Source organism: Notamacropus eugenii, chromosome 1 (genome assembly GCF_028372415.1).
Source record: "Notamacropus eugenii isolate mMacEug1 chromosome 1, mMacEug1.pri_v2, whole genome shotgun sequence".
NCBI lineage: Eukaryota > Metazoa > Chordata > Mammalia > Diprotodontia > Macropodidae > Notamacropus > Notamacropus eugenii.
Window position 1 is genome coordinate 312,263,376 of NC_092872.1, and position 24,261 is coordinate 312,287,636.

The 24,261-nt window shown below is 36.4% G+C and overlaps 1 protein-coding gene across 1 annotated transcript in view; it reads right to left on the minus strand.

The window, feature by feature from the left end:
- RAD51B (RAD51 paralog B) overlaps nt 1-14,839 on the minus strand; it is an 850,987-nt gene extending 836,148 nt beyond the window's left edge. The window contains 2 exon segments of the mRNA XM_072628343.1: nt 14,526-14,662; nt 14,834-14,839. Of these exon segments, the coding sequence (XP_072484444.1) occupies nt 14,526-14,662; nt 14,834-14,839 (143 nt within the window).
- Between the last annotated feature and the right edge of the window lie 9,422 nt (nt 14,840-24,261).

A 24,261-nucleotide genomic window follows, 5' to 3' on the forward strand; every position in this document is an offset into this window, starting at 1 on the left:
GTGTGGCGGGGAACAAAACAATGAAGAGGCTAAAAATGAAAGGCGATACAGGAAAACTCCTGAGGCAATATACTCACCCACAGAAAGTGCTATTTCTAAAAGTGAGGCTAAAGAGAACATGAAGTCCAGGAGACAAAACTTACAAGACAATAACAGAAAATGTTTAGAAAAACAAACTCAAAATAAGACACCTTAGAAGCATTCACTCTGTAAGGAGTAGAGAGATTAGATTAGAACTAATAAGGTATATGGGCCATGGATCAAAGAATTAAAGTCTAAAATGGATTTAAAAAAATAATGAAGGGAAAGGTGCTGAAAAGTTTTAAAATTAATGATCAAAACAAGTTTAAAGGTAAGAAAAGAATGATCTTATGTAACTATTTGACCAAAAAGAGGAGGAAATTAAATAACCAGATAAGAGAAATAAAAGCTGATAAATTAAGCAAAACTAAGTAAAAGACAAAATAGTGGGAAAGGAAGAAGACATGTATGGGTTGCATGTGAAGGGAAGGGAGCAGATAAGAAAAGCATTTCCTTAAAGTAGATTAAGATAAAATAACTAAAGAGATAAAAGTACTACATTTATAGAAAAAGAGGGGGAAAAAATTCTAATTTGGGAGAGAAAAACAATACTACAGACAAATAAAGGAAAACATGAATCTAAATCTCAATTTTAAATGCAAATAGATTAAAGCACCCAATGAACAAAAAAAAGCAACAGATTGCATAAGAAAAAAATTCCTCAAGCAGTTTCTTACAAAAAACACATTGAAAAAAATAAATCATAAATGCAGAATAAAAATGAAGGGTCAAAATATGTATCTATAGCTAATCTATATCTATGTCTATAGATATAGATATTTACACACTATGCATCAGGTAAATTAAAAATCAGTAGCTGCAATGAAGCTTATCATGCAAAAACATTCACCATATATGAAGAGACAAATAAGAAAACATGCTGAAACCACAGATAACTAAGTATAAAATTTATATGCTCCAAATGTTTTAGCATGCAAATTCATAAAAGAAAAATTAGCTGAACTACAAAAATAAATTGACATATACATATATATATATATCATAGTGGCAGATTTCAATGTCCCTCTCTCAGTTTCAGATAAATCTAACAGAAAGATATGCCAAAGGATGGGGGGAAAAATTGCTGAAGAAAGTATAGATAAAAAGATTTATTGAATCTTCTAAACTGGACTGCAAAATATATGTATTTCTCAGTACCATATAAAACTTTTATTAAAAAATTATCTATTAGGCCACAAAGACATTGCAAACAAATATAAAGACAGAAATAGTAAACACACTCTTTAGAGACCATAACTCAATAAAAGTAACAATCAGTTCGGGAAACAAAGAGAAAAAACAAAGACCCAAATGGAGTTCTAATGAAATCCTAACTATCAAGTGATTCAAAGAACATGTCATACAAAAAACAATTTTGTGACAGACAATCACTACAAAAGCAAGCCAAGATTTCTGAAATACAGCTAAAGCAGTCCTCAGGTTGCCAGGCCTAGAGGCCTGTATTGGGCTACCCAAGTCTTTCTTACCTCACCTCCGAGGTCTTCGGCTGGCCATGCCGGATGCACATATGAGAGAAAGGACGTTCCAGAGTCGAACAAGGGTTGAGCTTTATTTCAGGGTCTAGTTACAAGTGCAGGGGGGTCTTCCTTAGGAGGAAGAGGGGGAGATTTCCTAAGGAGGCTAAGATCTTAAGGGATTGGAAGTAGAAGTACAAGCGGGGAGAGAGGGGTAGGGGAGAGAGAAGAGAAGAGAAGCGGAGCCTACTGTCCTCTTGGCTCCTTACGTGCTAAGAGAGAACTTTCAGGCTTCCTCAATCCTACTTAACCTTCAGCCACACAGTTTGCATCTCAATACCGTGCTGTTAGGTAACTAGGTGTGCTCCAATCCGGGACAATCTCAAGGGCAGGGAGACTCCACCCATAACGTATCTCCCGGGGAGAGGCGGAAATACCCGAGCTAGCCGAGCTAGCTCAGTCTGACCTTCTCAAATCCCCGCTGTTCATGGAGGGCCTCGTAAGACTCTAAGATTTAGAAGTCCCACTTTTACCCGCCCGAGACCGTCCACACGGAATTGAGCTTCCAATCCCAACATCAGGTGAAAAATCATATTGTTATAAAAATACATCAATAAAATAGAAAAAGAAAAAAGATGATTAAGGAACTGAATATATGTTTAAGAATTAGAAAGCCAACAACTAATCAAGCCTAAAATAAGCACGAAAGATAAAATATTAATTAAAATGCAAGTAGATCAGTTGAGAACAAAGATTAATCAAAGCATGAGGGACAGCCAGCCACAATCACTAGAGTCTGGAGAAAGGCAGTATTATTATACTCTTGAGGTAAGTTGTAAGAATACTGGAATGAGAGGAAAAGACTGCATTATGAAGTATTTCAAATACTTAATATACAAATATACTTAATTCTGGAAGTGATGGAGAGTCAATAAAGTTAATAGAGTGGGTGTGAGGGGGGTGGGAGATAAGGGGTTTGACTTCATCATACCTGTAATTGTCCCCCATGACGTAGCTGAGTTGATGACTGAAGTGACAATCAGAAGACTATTCAAATAGTCCAAGCATAAGATGATAAGTATACCAGGATGGTCACTGTATAAGTAGAGAGAAGAATTGTGAGACATGTTGTAAAGGCAGAAACAAAAAGACATGGTATACTATTGCATAAGTGGGTTGAGTAAGTTAGGAAAAGAGGATGACATTGAAGTTGCAAGCTTATATGAATAAGGGTATGGTGGTACATTTAACAATAATAATGAAGTTTGTAAGAAGGAGGGTTGGAGAGAAAAAATAATGAGTTCTGACTTGGACTTGTAAATCAGGGAAGAAAGTAGGGATGAATAAACAGATCTGAAGATTGGGAGAAGAGGTAAAAACATCTTTCAAGTCTGGCACAAAAATCCTTAAGGAAGTTAAGTGCGTCCTGAGTGGTGGTAGATAATAGTTATTAGGATCTTGTTGTTGGTGATAAATTTGGATTGAACTCCTGGGGGATAATCTCCTCTTTCCATATAACCTATAAAATTTCAGTCAGCTTTTGTATGAGCAATGGTCCCCCTACCTTGTAAATCTCAGCTGGAATAGAATCAGCACCAGGTGTTTTGCCACATGAAAGGAGTCTAATGGCTCTCAAAACCTCTTCTTCAGTTGGAAGTTCAGCTAAGGAGGGATTGACTTCAACCTGAGGTAAATGGTCGATGGCCTCAGCATTGATTGATGATGGTCTGTTGAGAATATTATGGAATTGTTCAGTCCATCTCTCTAGGTTCATGTTCTTATCACTAATCAATGTGGCTCCATCAGCACTGAGTAGTTGAAATGCACCATAGGTTTGTATGGTGCATCATTGTTGTATGCCTGTGAAACATGGACAGTCTACCAGCGCCACGCCAGGAAACTGAATCGTTTCCATTTGAGCTGTCTTAGGAAGATTCTGAGGATCACCTGGCAGGATAAGGTACCAGACACTGAAGTACTTGCTCAAGCTGAACTGCCAAGTATTCAAACTATGCTTCAGAGAGCTCAACTCTGACGGGCTGGCCACGTTGCTCAAATGCCAAATGTATGCTTGCCAAAAAGTCTATTTTATGGAGAACTTGCATGGAGCAGGCAATCACATGGTGGCCAGAAGAAATGATACAAGGACACTCTCAAGGTCTCTCTCAAGAACTTTGGATTTGACTGTGCAACATGGGAGACACTGGCACAGGACCACTCAGCATGGCGTGCCCACACAAGAAAGAGTGTTGTGCTCTTTGAGCAGAGTAGAATTGAGACAGCACAAAGTAAATGCAGGATGTGCAAATTTACGATATTCACCCCAAATATTCACACAGACCATCTGTGTCCAACCTGTGGTAGAGCATGCCGAGTTCGTATTGGTCTGATCAGCCACAGTTGGACACACTGAAATTTCACTTTACGATGGTGATATTATTTTTGTCCTCTTCGAAGACGGACAACAACCTAATCTAACCTAACCTAACCTAAATTTGAATTGAGTAGAGAATGGTGCTGGAAGATAAAGTAACTGAGTATTAGCAGTATGGCAAGTACCTAGAAGGGTCAAAGATGAGCAAGAAATATTCTAACTATTCTACCTCCTTAAATGAAGTTCTGGGTGAGAAAGAATAGGGAGTCAGTGCAGAGGTTACTCAGAAAAGTGGATGGCAAGGAGGTGAAAGAAAAGTCAAATAAGCTGGGAATAAAATGAACGTAGGAAGAGCTCCTACTCAAATGTTGGTCCAGTAGAAGAGAGCCCAACTGACCCATGTCTTGACTGATTTTATGCTATAGCTAAGTAAACCTCCTTTTGCTAACTGGTGAAGGAGCTATTAAAGTCTCATTTTATTTTTTGTCAGACCCAAACTAGCATGGGGTCTGTCTGTGACAAGCCTAACTCAAAAGTATATAGGGGAAGATTCTAGAGAAGTGTTTAGGAGAGGCAAAGAAAATGAAATAGAAATGAGAGAAATGATGAAAGGATAAAATATAGAAAAAACTTTAGTGGAATATTCTGAAGCATATATAAAAGGATAGATGTAATTAAAGTAAGAAGACTCCTAATAAGAAGAGGTTGTAAGAAGACAGATCAATTACTCTGGTATTTAATCAACTGATGTGAAAGAATGAGTAGGTGTGGGTAATATAAGGCAAAGGGCTATCAACAATATTTTTGTAGACTAGATGCAAGGTCAACAGGAACAGCCATAAACCTCTCCAACTCTTTGGTAATGGCTATAGAATTGCTGATGGACAATATTAAGTCTCAGACTTAGGATGGATTTTACAACAAGGGTCTAAGTAATGAAAAAAATCTTATAACTGATTATTGGTTTCTCTTCCCATTAAGCCCTTATGGAAGGAATGGTGGTTAAGATAAGGACATCAACTGACTGACTGTTCACAACTACCAAAAACTAGACTGCTACATGAAATGGGTTATTCAGATGCAAACATACCCCCCAAAATTTTCCATGTCTTCCCTCAATTTAATTTTAGAAGGGAAATAAAACCTGAAAAACAAAACCTTTTCAACCAAACAGAAATTCAAAGTTCCATGTGCCTCATATTGATCATGATTACATACTATGATAAAAATTATCAGAGCTCTTTTTATTGGGATGTCATCAAAATGCAGAGCTGTAGAAGCAAATATATGAAAACAGTGACATCTACTGGACAACTTTTTCCTAAGGTTATTTCAGCATAGTAATTTTAATTATTAATTTGGATTGTTTAATTTAATTTGGTATGCCATGTCATTGGTATAGAGAATTCCCAGTGAGGAAACCTGTACTTATCCTCTGGTTATACCTACTTCTGCCATTATCAATGGATATGTGTTCTGCAATTTCCTTTCTTAAAAAAGATTTCCCTGGGTTACTGGGGAGCAAAGTAACTTGCCATATTACACAACTAAGACATGTCATAGGGAGGACTTAAAACCAGTCTTTCCTGACTCTGAGGATAACAATAACTTGCTTTACTTTTTTAAATCATAATCCCTTTCCAAAAATATTTTTTAAAAAGCTATCCAACAGAGCATGGTTTTTCCCTTTTCTCTTTAAAGATTTCTACTCCAAAATATTTCTTGAAGTGATTTTCAGTGACACTACTGTCTATCTCCTCCCAAGAGCAGTACTAGACAAAAAAAAGAAGAAAGAAAAGCATGGCAATAGAGTCTATCCAAATAGAAATTGTGCATCTTCCTTCATTTTTAAAGGAGCCAACTCTGGGCATTTACCCTCTCCTCTCACAAACCTATTTATGCTGAACCATGACTATTACCTATTTCTGGCCAGAAGAAGAAATCCAAATGATTAAATTTTAGGGACATGAGTTGTCATTGCTATAGCTGACAACAGATTGGTGATGGATGTTTTCTTTTCTAATATGAGAGATCAAAATTTTGTTTCAGTACTTCACTGTGGTACACTGAAAAACTACTGCATATGAATAAGGGTAACTGTGTTTAATTCCAGACCCTACACCTGACTACTTGTATAACTCTGGATGCATTGTGTAACCTTTCAAGACTTTAGTTTTATCCTCTGCAAAATGGAAGGACTGAATGCTACAATTTCTTCCAATTCTAACTCAATGATACCATTCAGCAGATGTTTAATTTTATCCATATAGGTACTCATTGCAATATGAACTGCAACCTATTCAAATTCCCTCAGACTGTGCAACTTTTATCCTGACCTATATGCTAAACAGCCCAAATTGCTAGACAGGTCTCCCTCTAGGTCTTTTACACAACACAGCATAGTATTCACATGCATGGTCCATCTGTTATACCCCACTCCCACTATATCACCATGCTTTTTCAATCACACATCATTAGGGTAACACCTTTTATTTTTTTTACACTATTCTTTTTCATTTTGGATTTAATTATATATAATCACTGACATATAAAGACATAACAGAAAAGACTAGGTAACTTAAAATTAGCACCTTAGAACTTTAAATCTATGAGAAAAAAGAATATAAAATACTAAACAAATATTTAAAACTATGAAACAAATAATAAAACTTAGAGTAGACAGAAATACTTTTTAGAAACAAAATAAAAAATGCAAAGAAAAGTCGATGAGATAGATTTTCGTTACCTACTTAACTGAAAGAAAAAAGGAAAGGTGTGGAATCTGGGAAAGAATTACCTTAAATAAATTTAAAAGGAACCAAAAATTCCAAACTAGAGAAACAGATAACATACAAAAGGCAAATTAAGGAGAAGGGGAGACTTGTAGGACAAAGGTTGCCCCCTTAGGGTAGATTATCGAAAACTGATTATAAAGTCTTGTCTTAAAGATGAAAGAAAAGCAAAAAAAAAAATTCTAATTCAGAAAAAAAGCAATAAAAGAACAAAAGAAAAATAAAATCTAATTCTAATCTCTTTAAATGTTAAAGGATGAAACAAACAAAATAATAAGTGTATTAGATAGACTAATTAAACAAAGCCATAATCTCTTGCTCATAAAAAACAAACCTAAAAAAAGCCATATATATAACAAAAATGAGTGGCTGGAACAAAATTTACTATGCATCAGGTGAAGTCAAAAAAAGAAGCTACAATCATGCCATTATACAAAGCAAAAACAAAAATCCACAATTTAGAGATTAAGTAAAAAAAAATTACATTAGGTTGAAAGAGAACCTAGAAAATTTACATTGCAATAGTAGGAGACTTTAATGTCCTTGTCTTAGATTTGGACAAAACTAAAAGAGAAACCACGGGAAAATATATGATTGAATAAATTCTTGAAGAAAATAGAGGTAAAAGACTTATGGAATCTTCTAAATTAAACTCTTTAAAGAACATTTGTGTTTTTCTGTACCACATTGCACTTTTACACAAACTATTAAGGTATAGTGATATTGCATCCAAAAATGGAGAGTTTAAAAGAACAACTCACAGAAAAAAGTACTAATTTTGTGAGAGAAAATTATAATGACAAACATTATAGTAAGATTTCTAAGAAGCAGGTAAAGCAGTCCACTTGGGATATATTATATTCCCAAAAAATATACATTAACAAACTAGGAAGAGGATTAATGTACTGACTATATATTTTCAAACATTAGGAACAAAATAAGTCAACAAACTCAAAATAAGCTTTAAGAGATGTTGAAAATTAAAAAAAAAATTACCTGGTATCCAGAAATATTATAGGAATGGTAAAACTGAAAGCCAATCCTTCAAAAAGACTAATAAAATTGATAAACTTTTAAGCAATCAAATTAAAAAAACAAAGTGCAAAACAAAATAGAGCAAGTAAACAATGTAAAATCTGAACAAATCCAAGAATAAAAGGAATTATCAGTATCTACTACACAACTTTTTGTTGTTCAGTTTTCATCTCACTCTTCATGACTCATTTAGGATTTTCTTGACAAAGATACTGAAGTGATTTGTCATTTACTTCTCTAGCTCATTTTACAAATAAGGCAATAGTGGCAAATGAGTTACAGTGCCAGGAAATGTCTGAGGCCATATTTGAACGCACTAAGATGAGTCTTCCCCCACACCACCTAGCTGCCTCACTACACACTCATAAAACAAAATTGAGAACAAAAAAAGAAAGGAATACATGCAAAAATATACAATACCTAAACTAAAAGAAGACCAAATAGAAATCTTAAATAACCTAATCTAGAACAAGAAAACAGAACTAACTACAGAGGAAGTACCAACTGGGGGGAAAATCTAATGCTCCCAATGGATTTACAGGAGAACCAATAAAGCTTTCAAAAGAACAATTACTAGTAACACTAAGCAAATTATGTTCAAAATTGAGCAAAGTACTCTACCAAACTCTTTAGAAAAAAATATACTCCTAACATCTAAATCAAGGAAAAATAAAGTCAACAAGAATTAAAGACCATTATATTGATTCAAAACTTTTAAATGAAATACTGTAGAACTATAGAAATTTGTGTAAGATGATTCATTATGATCAAGTTAGATTTATATCAGGGTTGCCAGGATGACTGAACATTAGGAAAACAATCAATATACTTAATCATGATAAAAAAAATATATAGAACCACATAATTATCTGAACAGATGTAGAAAAAGCATTTGACAAAGTACAATACTCAATTATTCTAAAAACACAGAGTATAACAGCGTAAGGGGATCTTCTTTTAATATCATAAAAATTACCTGAAACCAAAATCAAGCAATACATAGGACTGGGATTCAATAGATGTTTTCTTAGTAAAAATATAGGAGCAAGCAAGAATGCTTGCTTTCTCTGTTATTATTTGATATAGTTATGGAAATGCTAGTAATAGCCATAAAGCAAAAGAGAAACTACAAGTGTACCTAAAAGTAAAGAGGAAAAAAACTAACCCTATTTGCTAGTGACATATTTATTCTAAAAATTTTAAAAGACAGTATTCAATATAAGGGATAGTTCTCTGGAAGGGGAAAAAAGGAAAGAAGGAAATTTAAGAAGTATAAAATGTGTATCACTCTTTGCAGATGATATGATGACATACTTAGAGAATCCCAGAGATTCAAGTAAAAAACTACTTGAAATAATAAACAACTTTGGCAAAGTTGCAGGTTACAAAATAAACCCACACAAATCTTCTGCATTTCTATATATTACCAACAAAGCTCAACAGCAGGAGATAGAAAGAAAATCCCATTTAAAGCTAGGGCAGACACTATAAAATATTCGGGAGTCTACCTGCCAAAACAAATCAAGGGACCATATGAACACAATTACAAGACATTTTTTCATACAAGTAAACTCAGATCTAAGTAAGTGGAAAAACATCAGTTGCTCGTGGGTAGGCCAACCCAATGTAATAAAAATGACAATTCTACCTAAATTAATTTACTTATTCAGTGCCATGCCAACCAAACTACCAGATAATTATTTTCTATCAAAATTCATCTGGAAGAACAAAAGGTCCAGAATATCAAGGGAATTAATGAAAAGAAATGCTAGGTAAGGTGGCCTAGCCCTGCCAGATGTCAAATCGTATTTTAAAGCAGCAATCATCAAAGCCACTTGGTACTGGCTAAGAAACAGAGGGGTAGACCAGGGGAATATGTTAGATACTCAAGATACTCAATGAATACAGCAATCTACTGTTTGATAAACCAAGGATCCCAGCTTCTAGGATAAGAACTCAATGTTTGACAAAAATTGCTGGGAAAATTGGATAACAGTGTGGCAGAAACTGGGCATAGAACAATGCCTCACACCATACACAAGAGTAACGTCTAAAAGAATATATGATCTAGGTATAAAGATTGATACTATAAACAAATTAAAGGAGCAAGGAATAGCGTATTTGTCAGATTTATGGAGAATGGAGAAATTTTTGACCAAACAAGAGATAGAGAACATTATGAAGTACAAAATGGATAATTTTCATTACATTAAATTGAAAAGTTTTTGTACAGACAAATCCAATGCAACCAAGATTAAGAGGGAAGCAGAAAACTGGGAAAGAAATTTTGCAACTAGTGTCTGTGATAAAGGCCTCAATTTCTAAAATATATTGAGAACTGAGTCAAATGTACAAACTAGAAGTCATTCCCCAATTGATAAATGGTCAAAGAATATGAACAGGCAGTTATCAAAGGAAGAAACTAAAGATATCTATAGTCAAATGAATAAATGCTCTAAATCACCATTGATTAGAGAGATGCAAATCAAAACAACTCTGAGATACCACATCACACCTATCAGATTGACTAACATGACAAAACAGGAAGATGATGAATGTTGGAGAAGATATGGGAGAATTGGAACGCTAATTCATTGTTGGTGGAGTGTGAGATCATCCAACCATTCTGGAGAGCAATTTGGAACTATACCCAAAGGGCTACAAAAATGTGCATACCCTTTGACCCAGCAATAGTGCTTCTAGGACTGTATCCCCATAAGATCATAAAAATGGGAAAGGGTCCCACATGTACAAAAATATTTATAGCAGCTCTCTTTGTGGTGTCCAAAAACTGGAAATCAAGGGGATGCCCATCAATTGAGGAATGGCTGAACAAATTGTGGTATATGAATGTAATAGAGTACTATTGTGCTATAAGAAATGATAAACAAGAAGACTTCAGAGAGGCCTGGAAAGACTTATATGATCTGATGCTGAGTGAAAGGAGCAGAACCCGGAGAACTCTGTACAGAGCAAGAGCCACAGTGTCCAAGGATTTTTTTCTGGTAGACTTAGAACTTCATTGCAATGCAAGGACTTAAAAAATTCCCAATGGTCTTTTAAGGCAAAATACCTTCCACATGCAGAGAAAGAACTATGGAATTCAATAGCAGAATGCAGCAGATCATTTTCTTTTGTATTACTTTTTGGTTTGTTATATGATTTCTCCCATTTATTTTAATTCTTCTATACAACATAATTATGGTGAAAATATATTTAATAGGAACTTATGTGTAGAACCTATATAAAATTGCATGCCATCTCAGAGAGGGAGGGGGAGGGAGGGAAAAAAATCTAAGTTATATGATAGTGATTGTAGAACACTGAAAATAAATAAAAGGAAAAAAAGAGATAAAAAAATATATAATATAAATTACCTAGAAAAGAACTCCCTAATTAAGAGCTGCTGAGAAAACTGAAAACTAGTCTGGTAGAAATTAATCTAAGATCAACATCTTCCATCATATTCAGCAATAATTTAAATGGATTGTGCAGCCTAATATTACAGATCACTCTACTAAAAATAACAGAATTGAAGCAGATCATACAATCTTCATTGATGTAGGAGATATTGTTAAATAACTTAATTGATTACATGAAATTGAAAATCTTCCAAACAAAAAAAATTAATACATATAGACTAAGAAGGGAGAAGTGGCTAGACAAATTATGGCATGTGAATGTAATAGATTGCTATTCGTTAACAATGAATGCAATAAAACAGAAACAAGGAAAGACTGACATGAACTGATACAATGTCAAGTAACCATAAACAAGAAAAAATGCCTAACTACAACAATGCAAATTGAAAAAAAAGCAATCAAAACTGAACGTTGGAAAATTACAAAGAACAAATTAGAAATGAGTGGATCCCTGTCTCCACACTGCTGAAGGCGTTGGAAGTCCATGGATATGTAGTTCTACATATATTTTCCAAGTTGTTCCAAGTTGTTGCTATTTATTTTCCTTTCCTTTATAAAAAAAGAAGTTTTTTAAGGGATGGCTCTCAAGGAGTGGAAAAAGAAAGGGATAGAAATTTTTTTAAATACGCATTTTTAAGTATTTAAATCTTTCACAATGAATTAAAAATGATTCTAAAAAAAGGAAAATGATGTCCTCAGCACTCTTTAAGGGAAAACTAATTATCTTTTTGTTCAAGTGAGGTCAAGGACTCAAAGAACTATTTTAATATTATTTTGTAATTGTGTACTTAAAAAGGGTGTCTTGGTCTGGTTCCACACTAAGCCTGGGATGGCAGGATGGAACCCAGTTCTAAATGGCTTTAAATGGCAAGAAAAGTTAATATTTGATTGTGGAGGTAACAGGAACCACAGAAGATTTTTTTAGCAGGTTAGGACATGGTCAGTCTATTGCAACAGTACAGGTAACAGATGATCTAAGTCTTAATTAAGGGCCTGGGCATCTTTTGGCCATCCAAATTCACCTTCCTTTGGAGAGGAGAAGGGGAGGGGGAGACAGACAGGAGAGGAGGAGTTGAGTCTACTCATAGGGTTGTGTTTGTCCTTCATTTTCAAAGACCATGCCATCAGAGAAATGATGACATGACTTGCACTTGACTTTGTTTTGAGTGAGGGAGGGCTGTGCAGGTCACCAGCCTCACTTCTCCTCCAGAGCCATCTGAATCCAGGGACCTGATATCCTCAGGATAACTGAAGATGACCGGGGTGCTCTGGGAGACCTTGGTCCCTTTAGACCAAGGTCTATTCAGAAACTCACTTAGGGTGAGGTAACACCCCTTCAGTGAATAGTCCTCTTTTAAAAAGTAGCCAGAGAATGGCCCCTTTAGTGGGGCATAGAAAAAAATAACATCAGTCTGTGAGAGAAACAGCAACACTTACTACTGATAATCACTCTTGTGAGGGATGGCGAGACCCCTACTCAAATTGCCTGCTCAGAGGCATCTCAGAGTATTAAACAGAAAGTCCTTTATTTGGTTCTTGCAAGGACCGGACTTCACTCCTCTCCAAGCAGATTGAAGGAGGGGAAGCATTTTACAAAAGCAGATGTAAGGTTCAAAGGATCAAAACTCCCCCTTACTCTTTTGGTCAAGAGCCTGAACAAGCAATCCTACTTTCAGAAATAAGAAAATGGGAGTCAATGAAACTGGGGAGAGGGGCGACAGACAGTTTCACAACCTCAAGTTTCCCCATATCATATAATTTTTGATAAATTGAAACTCAGGCCTTATGTCTGCTTTATTTTAGACTTAGGTCCCTGAGAAGTCTTCACTGACTTGTCACATTCACCTTGAAGCCAGGAGGGTCCAGAAGAGAGCCTTTAGGCAGAGGGGAGGGGCCCCATGGTGTCTGAGCTACAGAGTGCAGTAGGCCTGAGGTTCAGGGAAGGCAAGGGAAGGGAAGGCAAGGCAAAGCAAGGGAAAGGAGACTAGCCAATAAAACCCAAGTCAATTGGGCATCATTTGGCCATCCAAATTTACCTTCTTTTGGAGGAGAAGGAAGGGGAGGGAGACTATTTCTTTTAAACAGGTCTATTCACTGAATGGGCATTACCTCACCCTAAGTGAGTACCTGAATAGGCCTCGGTCTAAAGGGGCCAAGATCTCCCATTGCATCCTGGGTCATCTCCAGTCATTCTGAAGAATATCTGGTCACTGGATTCAGATGGCTCTGGAGGAGAAGTGAGGCTGGTGACCTGCACAGCCCTCCCTCACTCAAAACAAAGTCAAGTGCAAGTCATGTCATCATTTCTCTGATGGCATGGTCTTCTTTGGCAGTGAAGGACTAACACAACAACAATTAAGAGACTAGCCAAGGGTGTAGAGGAAAGGAGATGGATGTAAGAGGTAGAGTTAGCAAGATGCAGCAGCTGATTGAGTCAGTGGGGTGAAGATGAGGCAGGAATTGAATATCTCATAAAGTCCTAATGAGATGATTTAAAGTTCTAATCCCAGGTAACTACTGTTGCCCTTCTCAGAAAGAGAAATATTCAATACAAAAGAAGGTTTTAGCAAAAAAAAAAAAAAGAGTTCAATTATGAACTCACTGAAGAAAGGAAAGATCCACTGAGGCAAATCTGAAATGCAGAACTCTCAGGAAATAAAATTTCACAAAGAAAGGTCTGGAGTGCAGTGACAAGTGAAGAAAATATCAGTTTGTCTTTAAGGTCTAAATCACTTCTGGAGATCATTTCTTAATTGGCTGCAGCCATCAAAGGGAAAGTAGAATAACTTTATTTTCTCCCTCTGGTTTATTTATTGTCATTGCAATCAAGACTCTGATGTTGGCCCAGATGTGAAAAATCACTAATTTCTAAATCAATCAATATTTATAGCAAATCTACTACGTGCAAAAGCACAACACTTTATTCAGCACGTAAAAGCTACCTACCATTGTAAGGACAAAAAAAAACAAGCTTCCTTTTTGTCTTTTCTGACTCATCCTTTTCTCTTCTCTTTTTTTCAATTTCCCTCTCCCATGTGCATCATGTCCTCACAGTTTCCCTAATTCTAGTTGCCTTTTTGCAAGCCTAGCTTAGTGGACAGAAGAGTAAGAGCAAATAGGGAGGTAGCTGAGAAAGTCTCACCCCCCAAAAAGAGAAAATTTGTTTTTTACTCTTTTAAGAATGAATATTAGAAGAACAATTAGCTATCTACATGTTCAACTTTCTATGTTATTGGTAAATATGAGCCCTTCTATATATTTATATTAAATTTATATATTTATATTACATTAAAAAGGAGCTGAAACAGTGAAAATATACTGATGAAGATGAATAAAAAAATCTTACCTTTCTGCACAAAATGCTAACTCTGTGTCTATATATTTAACAGCCCTTTCTAATCTTTCCATGACACTGAGCATCATGGCTAAAATACTCATCATCATACAAAACTGGGTTTTGCCACAACCTGATAGACCTGTGACCTGAAGGAAATGTCATTTGTATAAACAAAAATGAAAGGAAAACAAACTGAAATGCTCTACTAATGAAATTATCCTATAGAATGTAAAGCTTGAAGTTCCAAAGATTCTGATAAAAATTCCTGAAGAGTTTAAATATACGCAACAAGAGCATCTTAAATTATAAAATCATACTGACATTACTAAATGCATATATGTTTAAAATTTGGTATCTGAAGGGCATATTGTTATAATGTAAAGGAACTACGGGGATAAAAAAATAAGAAATTTACTTAATACATTTTAGAGTTCTGGAGTGATCCTTTTTTCTTCCCCTATTTGAATATTAAGCACTTATCCATCATATAGCCCCTTTCCAAATCCCAAAGACATTTACCTTTCTAGTTTCTTATTGATCCCCAAGTTTGCATTTCAAAGATTCTACTCAACTTTCATGTTTCCAATAGGAATTCTTGAAAATCCTCTATTGTATTAAGGCTCCATTTTTTATCCTTTCAAATTATATTCATTTTGATAGGATAAACTATCCTTGTAAGTCTTTATCTTTTACCTTTTGAAAAAATATTCTAAGACTTTCCTTCCTCTGCAGTATCAGCTAGCAGGTATTATGTGATCGGAGCTGTAATTCCTTGGTACTTTTTTTTCTTTCTGGGTGCTTGCATTTTTTTTCCCTTTGACCTAGAAAGACTGATTTCTAGCTATGACATTGCTGAGAATTTTCATTTTAGACTATCTTTCAGAAGGTGATCACAGTATTATTTCTATAAGCTGTAGCCTCAAGTTGTAGCCTCATCCCCTTCTCTTATCTCCTTTTCTTTATGCAATCCCAAAACATGGAGTTGGTTCCCCATTCCCCTGCTGTGATCCTAACTGAACCCAGTCAGATGTCATCCACAGCACTGGTAGCTGACTTCAAAGTGCACCCTCAGGTATCTGAACATTGGCCAGGCCTTTTGTCTGCCTAAACTACCTTTTCTCTGCTCAGAGACACCACAGGTCTTTGTCATTCTTCTTACAAAGTCTTAGGACTCAATGATGCTTAGTCATTTCTCATTGGTTTTCTTTATCACTGTTTTTCTAACGCAGTGTGATTTATGAGAGTGTTTGTGAGAAAATCTGTACACTCCTGTCTTTTCATGCCAGAAGTCATTATATACACCTGAATATTTACTGAGTTGTCTCCTAATTAATCAATCAAGAGGTATTAATTAAGTTCCTACCATGTGCCAAACAAGAGGGATACAAAGGACAAAATAAAAGTCTGCCCTTTAGGAGCTTATAATCTATCAACAGAAGAATCATGTATACACACATAAATACATATATGATTAGTAGAAAATAAATACAAAGTACTTTCACAGGGGTAAGGATTAGCAGCCAGAGGGATGAGGAAATATCTCATGAAGAAAGAGGACGCTCACCTGTACTTTGAAGGAAACTAGTGATTCTAAAAGTTGGGGGGTGAGGAGAGATTGCATTCCACAGACAGCAGCAACCAACCATGCAACAGGAAAAAGGCTGAAGAAGGAGGAACAAACAGAGTAGTCTGATCTAAATGGAAAGTCAAACAGGCATGAGGAATGGTCCATGCAGAAAGAAGATGATGGGAGAAAGTCCTGCATGCGAGGAACACCATGAAAGTCAGTTTGTCCAAACAAGTATATGATAATGGACCAGAAAACGTCGGTGGTATGTGGGATGACCCCCTTAATAAAATTAGAGTCTTGACCAAAGGAGAAAAAAGGAAAGATATTTATTCAGCTTTCTCGAGAAAGAGCACTCCCACCTGTGCTCAAGATGGCGATGGCTGAGGAGGGCGAGGGTGTGCCTTGCACAGCAGCTTTTATAGACCCTGACCACAATACCCCCACCCTAACCCCCTTCCTCTTAGCTCATTGGCTGAGCCTTGACGGTACAATCTATCCATGGAAAATCTACCCCTGCAACAAGGAATAAATGTACAAGAGTAATTTTTAGAAAAGGGGAAGGGAGGAGGTAAGGAAGTGAGCAACTTCTGTTCAAGGACTGTCAGGTAACATGGAGTATTGTCTAGGAAAGAAGATAAGGGAGTGAGTAAAGGCAGTCTGGGAGTAAGCAAAATCAGTCTCTGTCAAGGACTATCTCGTAGCACAAAAAGAATTTTAAGAAAAAAAAATCTCTATTCGGTTTCTCAGGACCAACTGACATAAAGGGGCCACTGAGGGGTCTTCACTAAATATACCTCTTCCACTCAATGGGTAAAGGCTTTAAATGCCAAAGAGAGGATATTTCATAACAGTTGTAGTAATGAGTGAGTGACATTTATAGAGATACTGCTCTATCTGTGATTTAGGAATATCATATTGGCAGCTTTGTGGAGGATGTACTGGACGATGGAGATTGGTTGAAAGGAATCCAACAAGTGAAAGGTTATGAGAGCATGAACTAATGTGATATGTAAAAGAGAGTAAGGAGATGACAAAAGTATGTTGCTATCCTCTATGGAAATAAGAAAGTTCCTAATAGAATGGGGGGAGTGAGGGCAGAGAAAACAATGAGTTCTGTTCTAGGTGTGTTGCATTGAAAATTCTCAGTCTGAAACTTCTAATTAACAGTTGGTGCTGTGGGACAAGAGCTCAGTTGAAAAATCAGACATAGAATTATAAGCTGTAGAATCACCTACATAGAAATGACGAATGAACCCATGAGAGCTGATTAAGTCACCAAGAGGAAGCATGAAGCAAATGGTGAGAGCCAAGGAGCCTTGGAACAGTAGGATATATTCACATTTAGAGGTCAGAATACAGAGGATGATCCCAAAAAAGGAAACTCAGTTAGGCAGGAGGCAAACCAAGAGAGGAGTATCATAGAAACAGAGTATAAAGTATTCAGGAGAGGACAGAGAGCCATGTCAGGTGCAACAGAGGTCAAAATCCATAAGAATTCAGAAAAGGCTATCATATTTAACAATTAAGAGATCACAAATATCTTTAGAAAGAGTAATAGATACAAACTCCAATGCTAGGAAATGAGGCACAAAATGAGTAAGATAATCATTGACTTTAAGGAGATAAGAGGTGCACCGATGAATCCAATTGATATAGGTAACCTATTAATTTAAGCATGCAATCAAAACTTAAAGGTTACCAGAATTATTACAAAGTCCTGCATGTTCAGCTAGGCTTTTAAAAAGAAGAGGCAAAAATGAACATAATCCCCTCTATAAAAATGACATGGGTGAAGTGGCAAAGGGGACAGTGTATCAGACACTCCAATCAAGTCACTTCTTCCCAAGCCAAGTGGTAAAACTACAGAAGGGGCAAGTAACAGAGACAACAAGGTGTTAAAGTCTTCCAAGTACCAAGATGTTCCCAAACTATTTACTTCTTTACAAAGTGTTTAGATGTTCTCATCAAAACTGATCATTATAATTAGAAGGCAATCAGCAAACAGCTAGCCAAAGTTCAGCTACAGTCAACACTGAGTGTGATCTCTGCAAATAAGAAAGCAAGCCAGCCCCAGCCATTAGAGTCAAGCTGCAAAGAGGAAGCACTGAAAAATGACTAGTCAGTCAATGCTGAGAAAAAGTTTGGAAAAGTTTGGAAAAAGTTTGCCATTTGGAAGGGTCCAAATGATGTCCATCTGTACCTTCAACTAGAGCTATGTTCAAATCCCCAAATCAAGAGGTAACACTAGGGGTCCAGGTTGGTAATACAAATGAAAGTGCTTTTCTCTATTAAAGTGAGGGCAGCACCGGTACAACAGCTTTCATCTGAGACCAGAGCTACGTTTTGTGTTGTAGTTCTGGCTTAGTTCTGAATTTCTCCTAATGAATCAAAACCTGGGGAAGAGAATGTATCTCATTCTGAGCCACACAGATCTGAAACAGGTCTCCAAGGTGAAGATTCTCTGCATGTTCAATCAATAAGTAGGGAAAGTTGACAAGACTTTAATTATTGGTTATGAAACCAGCATCTTTTAAGTACTAGAAATTTACTCCCGGTGTTCCATGGACCTCAGAATTGCTTGGTTAGTATCTGCAAAAAAAATGCTTTAAAATTTAGTGGAAAAGATTTTATCATCATTTCACTTAAAAAAGAAATAAAACCATCTTTAACAAACTATAGTAAAGGACTCAAACAACTATACTTTGCATTTTCAAAACTTTAAAGCTATGATTTAGCATATTCTAAGGGAAGAAATTGATATTATGATCTGCTTCTATAAGGAAGTAACTGGGCTTCCCCACTAAACTCTGGTCAGTGTTCTGAGTATTTTATATTAGAAATCAAGTATTGATGTAATAATTTTCAGACAGATACTTTTCAAATGCTCTTCCCTTTTCTTCAAACCCTAATAAATTATGGTACAGATTTCTTTATTAGGTTTAATGAACATAAATACTTTCCATTGAAAAACTGAACTTTTATTATTAGAAGGCAGTTACACACAATGAAAGCACACGGTGGTGTTCCCTGCTTTGTTCTCTCTTCAGTCTACATGCTACAAAATAATATTAGATTAATACTGGTCCTATCTAAGTGGAAAATATTATTTGTAACTTAATTGGTCTCATGGTTTGAAATTCTTTAATACCGTTGTCTAACCCTCTTTAAAGACCTTTGTCTTCCAGAGAGGAATTCTATTCCACTTCCATGTACAATTATTGAGATGACTCCCCAAAAGAGAAAAGTAGAGTCAGTATTCTCTTTCTCTGTGGTGTGACCACAGAGATATGGGCAAATGATCAGACTAAGAAAAGTCTTTGATTAATTCAATTAATAGAATTATCTCTTCAGTTCACCTTGACTAGGGCTAAAAGAAGAAATGATAAAGGAGGAAATGAATGATTTTAAGAAACTGATTCTCCAGGGTGACCCCAGTGTTAAGTGACTATTGTTCTGTTTAGTGAATCAAAACTTCTGCTTGGGCTTTACCCCTTCGTTTTATCTTGATTACAGAATTTGTCTTTGTTCTTGAACCTTATAAATGTTTAGTTGGATTTCTGCCCCTTTGGATGTTTTCTAAGCAAAGATGCCCAAAATTTAAATTTAGTTAATTAACTAATTCATCTCACGCAGGCTTATGCCCAAAGCAGAGTACAGAATCTTCCTTCCACATAGTTCTAACAACTAAACCACAAAATTTCCAGTTTTAATTCTGTTTCTGGTTTCAACAACAATGACGATTAAACAGAGAGGACTTGCCAGGGTTAGAATTTTCTTGTCATTTGCTTCCTGGCAACTCAAAACTAAACACAATATTTATATACATACAGAACACACCAATAAAATACTATTAGGATTACACAGCCAAATTGAATTTGAATGACAAAGGGCTAGGAAAGGTAAATATTTAAAGGAAAAGTGGGAAAGAAATAACTAGTTATGCAGAGCTCTCATACATCATCAGGAAAGCACAAATAACAGCCAACTCTTGAAGAGGAAAGAAGATTATTCCACAGATAAGAAAACACAATTGTCTGTAGTCTAAACTAAACTCCACTAAACTAAAACTGTATCCAAAGCAATCATTTCCTTTCCAAGTTATAAGGTATGGTGCTTGAGCACCACATGAAACCCTAACTGCTAAGTCTCAATAAGTAAATCCTCAGTACATAAGATGGGGGAAGAAGCTAAAAAGTAATACAGTTAACAAAAGTCAGATGTGGACTTGGCAATGTGCCGGAATAACACTGCTAAGGAAAAGGTGAGGTCTGGTTGGCTGTAATTGGAAAAAGACAAACAGAAACCTTAAACGTTATTTAAAATTACCCAAAGTGCCTCCACCTTCAAAGTTTGCTTTTGAATACACTTCCCTGAACTTCTTTGCAGAAGTGGGTTATATGAATGTGGAACAATTCATATAATGTTAGCTGAAATGGGTTTTTTTCCCCTTTTTTATTCTCAATAGTAAGGAATGGGTGTCTGAGATGAGGAGAAAGATACACAATGGGAAATATAGATAATAATAGTAATGAAATTTTAATAAAAAGTAAATACACACTAGGAAATGAAATAACACTATTTAAACAAGAGCTACCCATTGGGAAACTGATGAAGATGATTCTCCATTCAATTCACTCTCCAAAGTCCCCTTTCTAGTACTCACAGTGCCCCGCCATCCTAGTTTGGGCTTTATCAACTCTCCCCTAAATTACTACTGACATGGCTTCCTAATTGGTCTGTCTAGTGACACAAAAACAATCTGAGAGATAATTTCCAGAAAACTAATCATTTTATTAATGGTTATTATTATTATTGTAATGATTATTATAATGATTAGTATTATTAACAAAAGAGTTAGTGGTAGTCTTGAATGTCAAAAACCCACGGAACCCACGCAATGACTATATGCCCTTTGGAAGAATGGGTGTTCCTTAAGGGTGGCAATAAACTCTGGTTAAGAAGTAATGAGAGAATTTGTTATAATAAGGTGGACCTATTCTAATGAGGGATTGTGAATCCTGACTGGTTATATCATTTATTTCCAGACCACCCCCAGGCCAATCTAAGAACACAAAGGGCCAGAATTCACCTTAAATTTTTTGCAAGGTTCTCTAGTCAAGTGGGGCACCAGCTCCAAAATTTCATCTCCTCATCAGCCTCACCCTTCAGAAAATAAATCTTCAAATCCTGGATCTGCCCAACATTTGGTTATTTAATAATCATTTCTCTCAATCTGCAACCATCCATTCCCTTCTCCAATATATCCTCCATACAGCTGTGAATCTGATGTCTCTAAAGCATAGATAATGCTCTAAAGCACAAATAATGTCACTCCCCTGCTACAGAACCTATTATATCCAAGACAAAAGGCAAAGCCTCTGTTTAAAGCCCTCAAAATCTGGCTTCAAACTTCCTTTCCAAACTGATCACACATCAAACTGACTTACTTACTGTTACACATGGCATCCCACCTTTCATCATCCTCAGTTTTCAAACCCTTTTTCTAGAATGCCCTGCTATCCCCTCTGGGAAAGGAGAGAATCACTTCTAAATGGGGAAGAGTTCAGATACTTCATGGAGAAGACAGTACATGCCAGGTAATTAAGAAATAAAAGGATGGAAGGAAAATTCCGGAAAGATGACAGTAAGAAGGTCAGAAAATTTCAAGTTCTCCAGAATTTCTACACAAACAAATGCAAACTAGGCTTCAGGAGAATGTACAGCAGGAAAAATAAACAAGAGTTGGGGCAGAACAGTGGTCCTCCTGGGACAACTGGAGAAGATCATTAGAAAAATCCTGCCTAGATGGAGGTTTAGTGTGAAATCTAAACACCTCCAGGCTAGTTAGGAATTGGCAAGCCTTGGGACTAGCTGGAGTTGGAAGGAAGCCTCAGCTCCAGCTATAGGAATTTACACCTCTTGGTCAGTGTGGGGAGTTGGGCATCTGATGAAGAAGACTGAGAGAACCTCTCTTAATATGAGACACCAGACCCAGCTGTGCAGCTGAGAAATAGACCTGGGTAAGAAGGACCAGTACATAACCTGGTGAGTGCAGAAGCAGTGGGGCAGGGACACAGCTGGATGTGAGAACTTACAGGAGGCTAGAGTTCTTGCTATGTTTTTGCAGGCCAGAAAGGAGAAGTGAAGGATTTGAAGACACAGGCACCAGGCCCCATCATGCAGGCCTATTAGATATTACAATAAGCTGCAACAAATAAAAAAAATAAAATAAGCAAAGGAGAAAGATCCCAAGTGTGCGGGATGGCTCAGGTCCCTACATAAATCAATTACTCAGAGGCCTCTCAAAGTGATGACAGAAAAGAGATTTATTTGATTCTCGAGAATCTGGACAATCCTACAGCAGTTCACCTGGAGTAGGAAAGCCGAAGACAAAGAAAAGGCAGTGATTTATATAGACTCTAATGCAAGTCCCTCCCCCTTCCACCCCCCCCACCCCCCCCCACCCCCGACCATTACTCTCATTAGCTGAGAATGTGATCTTACAGTCTAGACACGAAATCTAACCAATCCCTTTTGAAATAAAGACATTGAAGAATTAGGTAAACTTTATCCAATCATTGAGACCCTAATGTACTACATAGTTTTATATCCTTATACAGAATTATTCTGTTCTAAAAATATTGTAACCTTGAGCCTCTCAGTCTTACCTCACCCCTGGGAGAAGAATTACAATCTGAGAAGTCTTCACTAAACCTATCCCACTCACAAGTGTTTCATCTTTAGACCAGGACACTGAACCAAATGTCAAATGGCCACCGGCCCAAGAGAATTCATAGAATAACTTTAAAAAAAAAAGATTTTAAAAATGTCAATGAAAGATTGAGAAAAAATTTGAAAATATTCAAAAAAAAAGATTAAAAAACTCAAACAACTAGAAAGGAAGATTCAAAATCTTAAGGAAAATGACTCCTTGAAAATTAGTATTGGGCAAGGATAAGCAAGAAAAATTACAAGAGACCAAGAAATAATAAAAACAAAATATAAAGAATGAAAACATGGAAGTATGTGACATATCTCATAAGAAAAACAACTGATCTGGAGGACAGACCAAGAAGGGAAAACATAAGAATAATTGGACAACCTGAAAGCTATGATTAAAAAAAGAATCTTGGTACAATAATACAAGAAATGATTCAAGAAAATTGTCCTGAAACTCTAGAACAAGGTTAAAGCAGAAATAGGAAAAAAAATCCACTGTTTACCACCTGAAAGGGATCATACATAAAAAATACATGAATACCACAAATTCTGAAAATGTAAGAGCAACAAGAAAAAAAAGTCTAATATGGCAGGGCCACCATTAAAATCACCCAAGATGTAACAATGGTGAAACTAAAAGACCACAGGGTCTAGAAACAACATGGATAGAATTACAAAAGAACTGAAGTTTTAGCTGAAAATATCATACCCAGCAAAGTTAAGCACAATCCTGCATGAAAAAAATGGATATTCAATGAATTGACAGACTTTCGGGACTTTGTTGAAAAATATTGGAACTTAAAAAAATGTGACATCCCAAGAGCCAAGAGAAATATACGGTACACATCAAAGACTCTGAAAAGGACAGACTGTTTACTTTGAAATGTAAAATGTATGTCTAAGATTGCTATTAGTAATTGGGGAGTTCACAAGATTGGGATATAATGCAACTGAAAAAAGTAAAACCATTTGGGAAAAAGCTAAGAGTAATTATCTTGTATCAGATGAGGGAGATGAAGAACTGACAGGGGAATTCGATGGGGGAGGAGGGCTGGTAGTTCTGAATCCCTGCTCTCATCGGGAATAGGTTACAAAGAAAAGAGTGTGTGTGTGTGTGTGTGTGTGTGTGTGTGTGTGTGTGTGTGTCTGTGTGTGTCTGTGTGTGTCTGTGTGTGTGTGTGTCTGTGTGTGTGTGTCTGGGTGTCTGTGTCTGTGTGTCTGTGTGTCTGTGTGTGTGTGTGTACATATATATAGAAGGGTACGGAAGTCTTCAAAATTCAAAAAGAAATAAAAGACTAAGTATAGGGAGGGGGGACCGACAGACAGACAGAGAGCGAGAGTGTGTATGTGTCTCAGTGCCCATGTACCCGTGTGTCCGTGTGTCCGTGCGTGTTTGGGGAGGATGAGAACCGTGGCCAAACATTTCCCGGCACAAGTCCCGAGTTCACTCCACTA